Genomic DNA, 15,710 nt, shown 5'->3' with positions numbered 1-15,710 from the left:
CATATCATTTGTATAAAAAATATTACAACATATTATATAATATTATTACAACAGCCATCATTAAAGTTGCTTGGCAATTCAGTCAGAAGTACAAAGGCAGCTCTGTGATATGCAGCATTGAAGTTAAACACAGACATAAAAATTAGAGATTTTGCGCAAACTATTTGCTCTGGAAGAAATAATAAATGAATGAGACCAAAAACTGCAACTGCAAACCAAAATGAATTATATCTCATGTTTGAAAACTATAGTGTGGTCAGAGACAGCGGTAATTTGCAGAAGATCTGACCAAGGTGAAGCGCTCTCTCTGTGGGTTTAAGAGTGCTGAACTTTTGTTGATGTCGTGGAGCTCACAACTCTGAAAACGTTAAAGGCAAATTTTCAAACACTCTTGCCTAAAATGCTCCCAAAACTTAAATTCCATGGCACAAAACATTATTATTATTTTTTTCAAATTATAGGGGATTTAGTGCTGTCCACTATGATCTGGGACCAGATCCAGAAGGCCAAGCGGGAGAAGACCGACCTGCATGTCATCTGGCTTGACCTTGCCAATGCATACGGATCAGTCCCGCATCAGCTGGTCAACTATGCCATGGAATTTTTCCACATGCCCACTTGCGTCAAGAACCTGGTAGCTCAGTACTTTAGCAACTTGCAGATGTGTTTCTCCCTCCAGGACTTCACCACCGGGTGGCAGCGGCTCGAAGTAGGAATCGCAATGGGGTGTACTATATCTCCAATACTGTTTGTAGCAGCCTTTGAGATAATCCTCATCGGGGCAAGGCAAAAGGTTGGGGGGGATCAAACTCCCAACTGGTAAGAGGCTTCCTCCACTGAGGAGTTACATGGATGATGTCACCAGCCTCATTCAGACAGCTGCATGCACATCAAGACTGCTGAAGAGGATGGACGAATTGATATCATGTGCAAGAATGAAGATCAAGCCCTCCAAGTCCCGGAGCTTGTCCCTCAGAAGAGGAGTCAGAAATGACAATACCATCTTCGTCGTTGGAGGGGAAAAAATCCCACTCCTATCAGAGCAACCCATCAAAAGCCTGGGGAGGCAGTACACTGCAGACCTATCTGACAAACAGATGGGGAAAACCGTCATGAAGCAGCTCTCTGACGGACTGGCAAGGATCGATCAAAGCCAACTCCCTGGGAAGTATAAGGTCTGGTGCTACCAGTTTACACTCTACAGGAGGGTAATGTGGCCCCTGAAAATGAGTGAGATTTCCTCATCAACCGTAAGTAAGATGAATGGAAAAGCCAACTCATTCATCCGAAAGTGGTTGGGGTTGCCAAAACCGGTCTCTTTGGAAAAAACATGCTGCAGCTGCTACTATAGTCCATAGAGTTGGGCTACATGCAAGAAAAGACCAGGTTGGTTCTCGAGCTGAGGGAGTCCGCAGACGAGTCAGTGAGGAACGCGAAAGTCAAGGTCCCTACCGGCCACAAGTGGAATGTCCAAACCGAGGTCGATCAAGCTGTTGGCCGGCTACAACACCGGGAGATCATGGGCAGAGTTCAGGCAGGAAGAGCAGGGCTAGGATGGGGAGAGACACCATGCTTCTGGTCCAAGGCCAATCGCAAGCAAAGGAAGGAGATGGTGGTAACAGAGGTGACGAGGAAGGAGGAAGATCGCTACAAAATCAAGGCCGTGTCGCAGGGTCGACAAGGAAGCTGGACAACCTGGGAGGGAATCATGAACCGGAACATCAGTTGGTCAGACATTTGGAAGATCCCACAGGCAATACTTAGCTTTCTCATTCGTTCAACCTACGACACGCTTCCCTGCCCTCGGAACCTCCACCAGTGGTTTGGGAATGAAGAATCCTGTGTACTCTGCAATGCCCCCAACGCAAGTCTCCAGCACATCTTGTCAGGCTGTAAGATCGCACTCTCACAGGGACGCTACAGATGGCACCACGATCAGGTCCTGAGAAAGCTAGCCGAAGAACTGGAAGAGTGTCGACAGGGTAGCAAACAACCACCATCAGCAGAGGACCCCACCATCTTTGTGTCGGAAGGAGGGGTAAGGAGAAGCACCAGATTAAGAGAAACAGTAAAACCCTTCTCCCCCAACCAGGAGTGGAACATGAGGGTTGACCTGGACAAGCAGCTCCGGTTCCCCACAGAGATAACCACCACATCTCTCCGGCCAGACATAGTGGTGTGGTCAACCAAGCCAAGATCGATACACCTCATTGAGCTTACTGTACCACTGGAGGAGGGAATCGAGGCCGCCTTTGAACGGAAGGAGGCCAGATACTCAGAACTCGCTGCTGAGTGCCGGGAGGCTGGCTGGAAGACGACCATCTACCCAGTGGAGGTCGGATGCCGAGGTTTCCTTGGGTTGTCAACCATACGCCTCTTGAGGGAAGCAGGAGTGACTGGAGGGAGGCTAAGGAGGGCAATGAAGGATCTGGCAGAGGAGGCAGAGAAAGGTAGCTTTTGGCTCTGGCTGAAGAGGAAAGATAGGTGTTGGGGGAAGAACACCTAACCCCAGACAACAGTTGCAGGGAGAACAGCGATCAGCTGCAGGGGGTGACAGGGAGACGTCCCTGTCACTGCTCCGCCACCAGGAGACGTTCCAGAATCAATGGAGCGAAACGTTGGTGAATGGTGGTTTCTGGCTGATGACCCTGCAGCTGACCCATGAGCACTGGAGGAGGTGTGACAGTCAGCAATGCCCAGCAGGTGGTAACATCTTCCTGTGCAATTAATGCTATTGAATTACTCTTAGGGTGTTACAGGAAGAAACTCAAGAAAGGAGTGCGTAATTAAAGCATGTGAAAGCTCTCATGACCCTTGTGCTCAGCAGTGAGTCAGACTGAGAAGCAGAAAGCCCACAGCAGAGGATCCAGAGCGGACTGTGTAACCGGAGCCCTGCGAGCGCTGGGTAAACACAGGTGCTGTTTCCCCCCGTCCCAATGACTGCAGGGGAGCCGTGTGTACCGTGTGCTGCAAAATCATCTCTCACAAGAATGACTGGTCAACAAAAATCTGATGCCCTCGTTTTCAGCAGAAGCCGAACATGCTTCTCTGACCAGTTTGTTCTGGGGGAAGCTTTTATTCCTGTTAATTAATAGCTCAGAAGACTTAATGGGATCTTAATGATGTATCATTGCAGTATCGTTCATTTAGTCTTGAAAGAATTTGAAGAAAACTGCTGTTCATATTGCAATCTCTGAATTTGGAGACTGTGGTGAATCCAACACAGAAAATCTTTAAGTGACGTGCAAAACGTACATTGCTCTCTCAGTGATGTCTAGGTGAAACAGTAGAGAGATCTTCATTTCCATTTTCATTTCTTTGAAGCTAGATGTGATACAGTTCATATATTGACCTATATTTCCATCTAGATGGTGGAAAAATAAAGAAGTGTCAATAAATCTTTGGTTATGATGGAATCATGTTAGCACCATCTGCACCAAACAGAGCAGATCAGATTATACAGCTTCATTAAAAGAGCCATCAAAATATCCCAGAACAATGTTACATTTACAGTAAAACCACCATTTACAGTGTTACCTACCTCAAGTATACAGGAGGTCAAATAGAAAGCAGTGTGATGAATCAGAGCGGTTGTCAGTACTTGTGTAACCCAGTGTAACAGCTAACAAAAGCTAGTCATCTGTGAAGAGTCATGCAGGGACTTCTGCTCATGTCCTTTTATTGTTTTTCACGGCAGATAATAAGATAGCTCATATCTGTGCTTTCAAAACAACATCATTTTAACAATAACCCTAAAGTAAAAGTACATGCATTTACATCTTGAGAATGATTTAGATTTAAACTGTAAATTATATGATGATTCAAATTAATTTAGAAATTAGTGTATATATTTTTGCTTTCCAAATACATGCATATGAGCAAAAAAAAAAAAAAAAAAAAAAAAAAAAAACTTTTAAGGCAATGTTGTGTTTGCTCTGTGTGTTTGAGGTGCTGGCTTTTATTTAATGTGTCTAAAATGCAACATAATATCAGCGTACATCCACATGCACATGCAGTTGAGACAGAGTTATTATAGGGTTAACTAAAACCATAAATATACACATTATATGTATATATATATATATATACATATTTCAATTTCAAAAGCTTTATTGTCTCTCCCCAATGGAGTGGAAAATTGCCTTCAGACAAAATGCTCAACACACAAACAGCACAAATAATCCTCAAAACAACAAACTACACCGTATGTATCTATTAAGATAAATACGATGTTTTAAAACTGTGCTTATTTTTTCAGCTATTCACAAGTAGTTACAGTAGAATCAAGTTGAAGTACTAAAATAATTAATAATAATAATAATAATAATAATGATGATGGTATAAAATAAACAAAAACAACAATTATTTTAACAAGAACCCTAAAATTAAAAATGCAACAGAAAAAATGAAATAATAAATCATGTTTGCTGAATTAAGTGCACTTCTGGTATTTAGAAATGTAGATTTATGTGTGTGTGCAGCACTGGTGCAGTGATCATGAAAACGCCTTGAGAACTAATGTGCTTTGTTGTTTAATGCGATCTGTGTTTCCGTCGTGGTGGCTAGACATTCTGACACTTGCAATATTGCTTTAGTAGTGTATTAATAGTCTATTAATAAAGCTAGGAGTACTACTGTACGGTTTGTTGTTATATTATGTAACAGCGGATTTTGCAGGAAATAAACCTCGTTCTGATCGTTTGAATCAATCGACACAATCTTCTCCTTCTTCGTTGTGTAACTTCTCTTTGTTCGTGCTCTTGTGTAACACATCAGTATTTGAGTTGTGCCTGAGTGCAGTGGGTTGGCCGGGACGGGGGATCCCTCTCTAATGCTATTTTTAGTCTGCTGCATTGTCATTCGCTCTGAAAAACCGCAGCAGGACTCCCGATCAATGCTCTACGTCACTGTTGCTACCTCAAGGAGGAAAGAGATTGCATTCGGCCCCCTCACAGCCCGCCATGCTGCCGCTTTCTAATCCTGTCCTGTCATAGTGACCCACTGTTCCCCGTCCACCTTGGCTTGCTGTAACCATCATCGTCTCGATGGCAGATCCTCCAGCTCCTCCTGTGATGGTCTTACTATCACCAGTCCTTCTCAAACAGTGATGCCCAAACCACTAAATATAGACGAGCGAGCTGATGAATAATGCATGGCCAGACTTGCAGTGCTCAGTCTGTCCTCAGCGTTCACGACAGCAGAGACGGAGAGAATATGACAGCTGGCTGTTAAACGTGCAGAGCTGCATGTTCATTCTGTGGCGAAGGCTCGGTGCTAGAACAACAAGACGCCCACTCACAGATGCCCCACCAAACCACAGCCAGATTCACACTTCGGTTCGGCTTTGGTTGTCTGTTGATACGACAGATCTGTGACAAAGCCAGTGATTGAAGGACGGTTCACATTTAATAGTCCAAATAACTACTTACACTTTTTGTACAATGGCAATTATACCTTAATGTTTGTTTAAAAAAAATGATTTAAAGAGTCTACCATAACGAAATTGAATATTTAACCATTTTTGAACTATTACGTGATATAATCATTGTTAGAATTGATGAGTAGATGATTAAGAGTTATTTTTGTTCAGAAGGGACTGTATAATACAGTTTTCTGAAGTAACTGTTACAAACGCTAGACACATCTCTCGTATCACTCCATGCCTTCTTCTTTCATAGTAACATATTTAACGCAAACGTATTTATTTACCGAGCAGCTTCACGTACAGGTGATGGTCACTCTGGTGAAAATGACCAGCAGACTGTACGGTAATCTTTTTATTTTTTATTGAATTATTTAATAGTTATATGTAAAAGAGACTGAAAACAGATGTCTTGTTTAGCTCCCAGTGTTTTGAGAATGCCATGTGTTGAATACTGAAACCTGCAGTGCCTTGTGAAGAGAAGAAAATCATCATGAGATAATTATAAATAGACAGCCATCACATGAATGTCATGCTGTAGTGCAACAGTGCAGGGGAATATGGAGCCTGGAATAGTTCCTTGTTCTAGAAAACACCCAATGTACAAATCCATTCGGCTGCTATTTATAGAAGCATCAGTTGATAGCCCCCATCACGACTCGGGCTCAGACTCCAGCTCATTACCCTCTCCACTGCTTTCTATGGCAGCTGCAGTTGCTAGGCAACAGTGGCCAGTCAATAGGGACTGGATGTGTTTTTTAGTTTCTGGTGGCAATGTCTTAGCTGCTGAAAAATTCATAGTGGTTCTGTACAGTAGATTCAAGGCACAGTTTATTACATTAACAAAACGTGAGCGGGGCAGCTTGTTTCTACAGATCTCACTTGTTTTATTAGAGTCAGGCATCAAATGCCAATAATGTGTAGTAATTCTGTCCAAATTCTGTGTCGTTGGTTAAAACAGGAGTTTTGACACCGATAGGCTCACACTGCTCCAGTGATTGCAAATCCTAGTGAAAAATAAACATAGTAAAATACATTTATTTCATGCTAAGCGCACTACAAATACAGTTTGATATGTATGTACTTAATGCCCTGCAGTAGTGCTTTTAGTACACTAAACTAGAAAACTTAAGATCTGCAACTGGAACAACTCATTTTGTGTTTAATGTACTTTCAGTAGTGCTGAAGTCCAACTAAAGATACACCGAAGTGTATTTGATTGTGCTAAAGAGGAACGATTGCTAGTATACTTCAGGCACACTTTGAATATTAAATCTTATTCAGAGATCATACAATCTTCATCAACAGTGACTTTAAAACACATTGTAGGCTTTATATTAAAAAATTTGCATTGTGCACAAGTAGTACTCCAAATCAAGTTTAGTTATCATTTCTATATCAGTAAGTCTCGAGCGATACATCAGTAAATTGGTCAAAAGATTTGAACTATTTTTAGTATGAAATAAATGTGTTTTAAACATATTACTTGGGAAGCTATTACTAGCTAACAGCAGTATGGCTCTTGTGGCTGATAATCAGACATGAGTTGTTCAGAACACGCCTCCTTGATTACATATGATAATCACACATGTTCAGGAGCGTGTTACCCATGCAGCACTACAGCAAAACTACTGACTGTGTGTTCCTGGCCTGTATTCTCTGCTAAATTAAGCTCAGCTTCTCAACCAGGCAACAGCCCAATGCTTAGGATCCATGGTGACTTCATAACTATCTTACAGGCCGTGCATGACGCTTCGCCGGATGTGACATCGCCTCTACATCTCCAAAAAAAGCCCAGATCCTGGAATTAGATGCTGCCATCCCACAGTGAAAGCGCTATATTTACATCTGAATACACTTGCTAATTAAGTCATCAGAGGCACAATAGCATACACAACCAATTCAACGCTGCCCACATTACATTACATCAGAGTTACGTTTCCAGATCTTCAGTGCAAAGGCACATGGTCTCTAAATCTTTCGTCCTGTTTTTTCTTTTAAGAAGGAAATTAAAATGATTTCATTTCGTTTCGTAATATTTATTCTTGTTCTTGCTGTGAACGTCTGAGCTGTGCATGTGCATGCAAGAGAATGAATAAACAGAAATGTAATAAAACAGTACATTTTGACAATTTACAAAACTGCAAACAAGAGACGGGTGATGTTTTAAAAGGCTGAACAGATGAGGTATAGTACTATTCTAAAATAGAAACAAATCCACCAAACTGGATCCAATAAAAAAAATCCTAGTATTGGAAAATCAATCACTGGAAAGAGCTGAGTTGCTATCTGGGCCACAAATGGACAGATCCTCCAGTGGCAGACATTGTTTCAACCCAACAGCAAATCGATTTGTGTTCATTCCCAGTTCTGGCCTCATGAGGATACAATCTGTTTAAGGACAGAGCTGAACGGGTCAAAAGTAATGCATCTTGTATGGCTTCAATTGATAAAATGAATACTTTCTCATAGTGTTTATAATGCATCTGAGGTCAGCCAAGCGGGCCAGTAAACTCATCTTCTTGTAATGAATCAGTCACATTTGTTGCCTCACAGCTGTCATGTGTTTGTGAAGTTCATCAGAGGAGAAGCCCAGCGGGCGCCAGATCAGACCGTATCACACTTTAGAGTGACTGTAGATGTGGAGGCGTTTGAAGACCAGACCTCACGTCGTTCCTGTAGCGGGACAGACCGAGCTCTTTACCTCACATGTTGCTCTGATCTAAAGAGCAGACCTGGGGTCAGCCCAGAGATCTGATGCATTCTTAAAAGCGAGCCATGAATAAAATTGCTTTCATGTCTAAGCCTTTATTTATATATGAACTAAAAAGTACAGTAGGCAAAGTGTTTTAAATATGGCTCAGTATTTGGCTATTTCTATTTGTCTTGATATTAATGTGAGAGGATCATTTTTAAACAGCTAGTGTTACTATGTTGACTCAAATATTTTTTTGTCTTTGTCATTACATACTGCAAATGGCACTGTTTAATGTTAAATGTGTCAAGATTTCAGTTCCTCCATCTCTCTCGTACATCTAATTTTTACTACGTGCTCAGGAATCCAAATGACACCCAGAGAAGCACCCTGGAAGTTACACAAACGCTCAAACTATTCCTAAGCGTGGATGTAACTTCTGTAATGATGCTTGGCATCCTTGTCCCTCAGGGTGTCCACGACACACTTGGCCGTCAGTCAAAGCCGTAATAGCCACCCATGCAGTCAGCGACTGTCTGAAGCCTCCTTCATATCGCTGGGTCGACCGGAACGAGGCTCGGGCATTAACACACAGCTCGCTGGACAATGGCAGGCCGTGAAATCCAGACTGACTCACAACCACTCACTGACAGTCCCATCAGGGTCTGCTCCTGAAAGCGGCTTATCGCTCTGACACAGCGGAGGCTCACTTCATATACAGCACATCCTCATGTTTCAGAAGCTGAGGGAGACCTCAGGGTATAGCCTGAACTAGAACAACTAAACACCTTTGAGATGTTGTAGTGTGCTGATGAAAACATTCCTCTGAAAAGCCCAGTTCTCCATAAGCACTCTCTGTTTAGCACATTTTCAGAAATAAATGCTGGATTTGAGTGGTTTTAGATGTATTTCAGGTTTTACATGATGGAAAAAAAATCTAAAATAGCCTTTTATAGTCTGTATTCAAGTTTATATATATATATATCTAACAGGAATAAAACAACCTCTGAAATATTAAGGAACAGCAGTATCACTGTGCTGTAAATTCTATTAGTTAACACTATTTAATAAGATTTGTTAGTATTAGTTAATAAAAAATAGATCTGTTCAATTTTAATTCAGTTCATGGTTAGCCCGGGTCCATTAAATAATATTAACAGAAATCATTTTGATAATGTAATGAATATTAACTATAAGTTAATAAATGTTTGTAAGGGTTAACATAAACTAACAATGAAAAATTATTCTAAAGCATTTATTAATCTTAGTTAATATGGACTAAACGGAGTAAAAACATGGACTAAAGTTAACATGGACTAAAAATGAACAGTTGTATTTTTTATTAACTAATGTATATTGATCATTGTGAGTTTGTGTAATATAGTTAATAAATTGAACCGTATTGTATTTTTCATTATAGTTGATTTGAACTAATGCAGTTAACCTTATTGGTTTATCTGAGTATTGTTTGAGTTTTTCTCATGTTGCGTGTGTTTAAAGGCTTCAGTGACGGCGGTGTGTCACAGCTTCCGCTCCCGATGGCTTGTCTTAATCTCCTCACAGATAATATTTCCAGGATCTGGGCCAATCAGGAGAGATTTAAAAATACCCATCTCTGCTCTGGAACGGTGTTTTTTAACAGCAGTTGATGTACAAGCTTCAGCCTGCTGTTTGTATGATTCACGGCATCATGTTCTGTTGTGCCGCGACAATTAAAGTGGTTGGACATGATGTTTAGTCACCTAAGACTTCAGCTGTCATGAGAATCTGTCTGTGAGTAAGTGATATGAAGCTACACATGTACAGTAGCTGATATAAGTGTCCTGGGGTCTACAATAAATGAGCAGATCATACATTTCTCGGTAGTGCTTTATTTTACAGTCCTGTTCCTCATGTACATACTATGTATTTATTATAGTAATTACAATAACTACGTAATACTAAGCCTGAACCTACCCCTAACCCTAACCCTACCCCATGTAGTTACCTTGTGTTACCAGAACTTTCTTAGATAAATACACTGTATATACACTATAAGTACATGTTAGTACATGCACTGTAAAATAAAGTGCAACCCATTCCAATATGAAGCATATACATTGTCATCTTAAAGCACAATTAGACAAAACAAATCAGTCTGGTCTCATTGAACAAATGTGTCAAATCTTAGATTTGTGTCATGCATCACATCCTTTCAATACAGATGTGCATGTGTGTTTTGTCACTGATGCAGTTGGGATACTATTCTATATTCAGGCTATATAGCATCTGCATTATTAAGTGAATTCATTCATTTGTAAATTTCGAAGTGTAAGGAATTTGCTGCTGTAGCTGACAAAACACACACAATAGCAATTAGTTGGATTTCAAACGGCTTGAAAAGCGTTTAGCAATTATGTGACTTTAAATATAATGGAAGCATATTATTGTTTAAATAAGTTGAAGGATTGCATAATTTTGAATGCATATATTTCTTCATATGCATATCGTTTAGAAACACTGCTGAGACGAGACTGAGTAAATTAAAGCCAAAGCTTTTCCCTTCGAACAATGTCCTTTAGCTGATGAGTCGTTTTAATTTAGTGGTATATGCGATCAGCTTTAATATTGTTTCGATATTAAAGCATCAGGGGTGTGGATGGAGGATGTATTTTCCCTGACTGCAGCACATTCCTCGTGCGCGCGCACTGAGTGCGCCTGGAGATCTCTGGCGCACGCGCCGCCCACTTTATAAATGATGCGTAAAGGATCTCCGGTATCACACACAGCACTCTGAGACTTCAGAGAACTCAGGACCAGATTCTCATCTCCGTCTCCACCCAATCTTTTTCACTCTTTTCTACTGCATTTTGATACGCTTACTTCTTCGCCCATGAGGCTTTCGCTTTATAACACTGCTCCCATGAACAAGTGCCGTTCGCGTCATTCCGTGAAATCAGGGAATCTCGAGCACAGATCGGTATAGAGCTGGTGATGTGGACGTGCTTCAGTCGTGCTGATGCTCGGCGATGTTTAGACTCGAGATGGGACGCAGGGTTTCCCCGAAACATCCCCGCTGCTGAGCAGACACACCGGAGACTGCACTAAAATGGTCCAGAACGTGATTTTGGTGTTTTTCCGCAGGAGACTGAGCCAGAGGCCAGCGGTGGAGGAGCTGGAGAGCCGGAACATCCTCAAACGTGAGTATCGCACCTGTCGGATCAGATGCTGGAGGTGACCTCCTCTTCCTCTGGACTCATGTTTAGTAGCTGCCTGCTGACAAACAGCATCACCAGTGTGCTTCAGTTTCATTTTTAGTTTGACACTTTATTCACCTTTTTTTTCTTCACCAGTGTGAAATTGAAGTACAAGTATTGTAATAATTTAGTCTAATGAACGTTTTGATGAGTAGATTATATCAGGTTGCAATTACAATCTGAGCACCCAATAGCCCACAACATGTATTTCTTTAGAAGTAATGAAAACAAAGATCATTGGAGTATATTTTACAAGAAAACGTAAACTTAAAAATATCATTTAATTTAATGTGAATTGGTGTTTCTTTGTAGTTAGTTGTTAGTGATTAACTGAGTGAAATCTCGTTCAGTACTAAATATTTTTAAGTGTATTTCTATGGTCAAAGTTAAATTCTGTATTTCTTCTGTAACAGGTATCTAAAAAAAAAAGATAAATAATTGAGTTCAGCACAAAAACGATTCACACACACACACACACACACACACACACACACACACACACACACACACACACACACACACACACACACACACACACACTCTCTCTCTCTCCTAGAGTTAAGAGTCAAAGCAAGGACAATCAATGAAGAGAGTCCTGAAGTGACAGAACATTAAATGTGTTTATCCTAGTTTCATCATACTAGATTTGTCCCTGCATTTTCCCACGCTAAGTCCTTCGCAGCACAGATTCAGATAATCCCCGTATTCGACAGAGGGAAGTGTAAGAGAACAATGTTATCCAGTTCTGTGAAAGGATGAAGCCTATTATAGAAGAGCAGTAATCTGTCGCTCAGGGCACGAGGGTCTTCAGGACAGCTGCGGACACAGATGTTCAAGAGATCTGATTTAACACCAGCTAGACATGAGATTTGATTAAAACATCAAAAGAACTTTGGTTTGTTTTCATTAAAAATGCAGCACACATATTGAAGAAACTGACATCTGAATCTGTGCTGTGGAGTGTAAGCATGATCTTGGTGTTGTGTGCTGGATTAAAACTTCAGAGTTAATCTGTGCCTCTGTGGACGGTGTGCGTGCGTTTGCTCATCTGTGATTTATTTTGTTTTTTTGGGTGGATTTGCAGAGAGGAATGACCAGACAGAGCAAGAGGAGAGAAGGGAAATCAAGCAAAGGCTAAACAGAAAGGTATGTGACAAAGATACATTCCCAAAACAGCTACCTGATACTCATCTCATCCTTTACAGCATTTAAGAAGGAACACACTTCTGTTTCCTTTCAGCTAAACCTCTCTTTTTCTGTGATTTTTCTTTCCCCCAGCTGAATCAGCGGCCCACGGTTGACGAGCTGCGGGACAGAAAGATTCTGATCCGTTTCAGTGACTATGTGGAAGTGGCCAAAGCTCAGGATTACGACAGAAGAGCAGACAAGCCCTGGACCAGACTATCTGCTTCAGATAAGGTGTGTGTTAGACGCTCGCACGCGCCCCCTACAGGACAACACACACTGGTGCAGCTGATCAAACTAATAGAACATTCTAGTTTTGATTCATCTAAAATATAATGATGTGATTCTGTTATATAAAACCGATTTGTAAAATGAGAAAGAAATAAAAATATTTGTATAACTAGCCTCAGATGGTGTGCGGAGTTCACATTTTCTTAAAGGAATAAATGCTTTTATTCAGCAAGGATACATTAAACTGATCGAAAGTGACATTAAAGACATTTATAATGATTTCTATTTGAAATAAATGCTGAAGTTTCTATTCTTCAAAAAATCCTGAAAAACGTATTAAATATGAAAATATTATCATCACAACTTTATTCAACATTGATAACAATCAGAAATGTTTCTTGAGCAGCATCAGCATAATAGTCAACAGATCCAGAACAGATCATTTCTAAAACTTCAGGTAGAAAGCAGCGCTGTGTCCCGCTGCGAGAGCGTCCCGTGGCGGTTCATCAGGAGCTCATTGTTGTTGTTTTGGTCTCGCAGGCGGCGATTCGCAAAGAGCTGAATGAGTTCAAGAGCAGCGAAATGGAGGTTCATGCGTCAAGCAAACACCTGACAAGGTCAGTCTGTGTTTCCATTTCTTCCTTGTGTATATATACATGGCCTGTTTCTATACATTGTTCCACGTTTGCAGAATCATTCACCGCATCTACGATAGCTCACTTCTCACACGGTCGCTTGCGTAAGAGCTAAAGGTGCAGGACACATACAGTAGATCAATACAGCAGGCTGCTCTAAATATAGCCATATCTGCACTGTCCTGAAAGTGCAGGATTTGCAGAATAAGCACACTTAAATGCTTGCCGACATGTATAACAAATGCTTGCTCACATTTAGCTTACGTTTGTTTTATGTTCTGTGCACCAAAATAGCTGAACAAGGTCCCAGTCCTATTCAGCTTCTGCTAGAGCAGAGCTCTGTCTGGAACACACACACACACACACACACACACACACACCGCTCTTCTATTAATACACATTTGATGGATGGTAGTCGATTTTCCTGGTGTCTTACAGGTGTCTTCTCCCTTTGCATTGCAGGTTCCATCGACCATAGCAAGGTTTCTTCCGTGAAGAATATGCTAACGGTGTCTCTGTGAAGTCCCAGACCTCAGGGGGCTGTCCATGGCTGCTCCGTGGAGGGCCTGATATTTGGGCGCTAGTGAACCTTGGAGGCTATGTCTCTGGAGCTTCATCCTGAAGAAGCCAAAACCCTCCAAACTCCTCTCAGTCCAGCTGCAAGTCTGTAGATTACTGAACCTTTGCTGTTTTTCAGAGGACTCTGGTGGCTCGGTGGAAGACTGTTTGAAAAAAAAAAAAAAGACATTTGACTTTTTCGGGGTTTTTTGTTTTTTGTAATTTATTTTGTAATTTTTAAATGATCACCTTTTGATGCCAGTGGGGGGTGGGTGGGGGTTTATGGGGGTCAAGCATGTGAATTTTTCTAACCTTTTTCCCGCACCAGTGTTGCGTTTCTGGGCTCCTACTAAACTTGAGTTTCATATCAGCTGTACAGATGTTAGTATGAGGAACGGGAATCATGTCTTACCTTTGCAAGACTATTTATTGTCTGTACAGTACAAGCTTTGGATTTTTAACAAACGACAGTGTCTCTCTTCTTTTCTGAATGAATGGATGGATGAGGAACTGATTTAGCTGAAACGTGCTCATATTTGGGTTTAAGTACTACATATATCCTTCAACTCTCATGGAGCAACTGAAAATCCTCATCTCTTGTTTAGTGTTGGCCAGATTCAGTTTCTGTCACGTCTTTCAGATATAGTCGTCTTACAGAAGCACTCAGGAGGTCTCACCGTCATTGAAGAAAACATGAGAAGGCATTATTTCCACTGACACACCTACACGGGGATGAGTAAAATGCAGCCTAATTTTAATTGTTTGGTGAACTAAACCTTTTAAAGTCTATATAAACCAATAAAAAAGTCAAATCAAAAACATGTTTGTAGCTGAAAAAGCAGAGCATGGCACTATAGATAATGTCATGGGTTTGGTCGAGGAGGAGAACGAGGAACACATGACCGGAGTGACTTTGACTTCTGTATATTATTTTGTCCTCATTCTTCAGAATATCTTCTTTTGTGTTCAACAGATTAAAGAACAACATCTAGATGATGAGTAAATGATGACAGATTTATAATCCTGAGGGATTTTTATAGAAATGTTGAGTCAATACTTTTCAACCTGTGAGTTCAGTAAGAGCTATATATTCACAATGTGTTTTATATATTACACAGACAAAGGAATCTAGAGAGTCTGCATGGAGTGTTTCTGATCGGCTCACGTAATAAAAACTCTCTCTATTAAAACAAAAGAAGAAGAAGATGAGGAAGGCAGCTCCTTTAAACTTGTTTTTCTCTTCTATTTTGTTGGAGACAGAGACAGGTGTGTTTCTCAAGACTCCTTGTTCACTGATAATACCAGATAATAAAAACCTCTTATGCATGATTTTCCAAAACACCTTTAATGACAAATTGAAAATAATTCACTTTTAGGTAAATTAAGTTTTTTAATAATAGGAGAACATGACTGCTATAAAATGAAGTGCATTGTCACATTTCCAGCGTGGCATTCATGGCTCCCTGTGGTGAAGGGCACACTTAGACACGCAAACACTGTTTAGTGCAATTTGCCTTTGTGATGTGAAATGTGTAATTTAACACAGTGGCAATTTCAAGACCTTAAGACTTACCCCTCCCAAAATGACTCATTCTCTACGGTTCATATTCAGACATGTCAGTCCTCTGCAGTAAAACCCAAGCTCACGTCTGTCTCGTCATGCACAGAATCTGCACTGCTGTTATAACATGTAAATATATATATGTATAATGTGCATGTATAATAGACCGTGCAGAAATGCCGAACTG

General features: G+C 40.8%; 1 protein-coding gene across 2 annotated transcripts in view; it reads left to right on the top strand.

Moving 5' to 3' along the window:
- LOC127967785 (phosphatase and actin regulator 3-like) overlaps positions 1–14,218 on the top strand; it is a 51,665-nt gene extending 37,447 nt beyond the window's left edge. For both annotated transcript variants that reach the window (XM_052568466.1, XM_052568465.1), the window contains exons 9-13: positions 11,241–11,296; positions 12,438–12,499; positions 12,632–12,772; positions 13,310–13,386; positions 13,867–14,218. In XM_052568466.1, the coding sequence (XP_052424426.1) occupies positions 11,241–11,296; positions 12,438–12,499; positions 12,632–12,772; positions 13,310–13,386; positions 13,867–13,882 (352 nt within the window). In that variant the 3' untranslated portion in view covers positions 13,883–14,218. The remainder of the gene's footprint in view (positions 1–11,240; positions 11,297–12,437; positions 12,500–12,631; positions 12,773–13,309; positions 13,387–13,866) is intronic.
- Positions 14,219–15,710: the final 1,492 nt, after the last annotated feature.

The sequence above is a fragment of the Carassius gibelio genome, chromosome B11, assembly GCF_023724105.1.
Source record: "Carassius gibelio isolate Cgi1373 ecotype wild population from Czech Republic chromosome B11, carGib1.2-hapl.c, whole genome shotgun sequence".
Taxonomy (NCBI): Eukaryota; Metazoa; Chordata; class Actinopteri; order Cypriniformes; family Cyprinidae; genus Carassius; species Carassius gibelio.
Note: the sequence above shows the minus strand (reverse complement) of the source record. Positions and strands in the feature narration are given on the sequence as shown.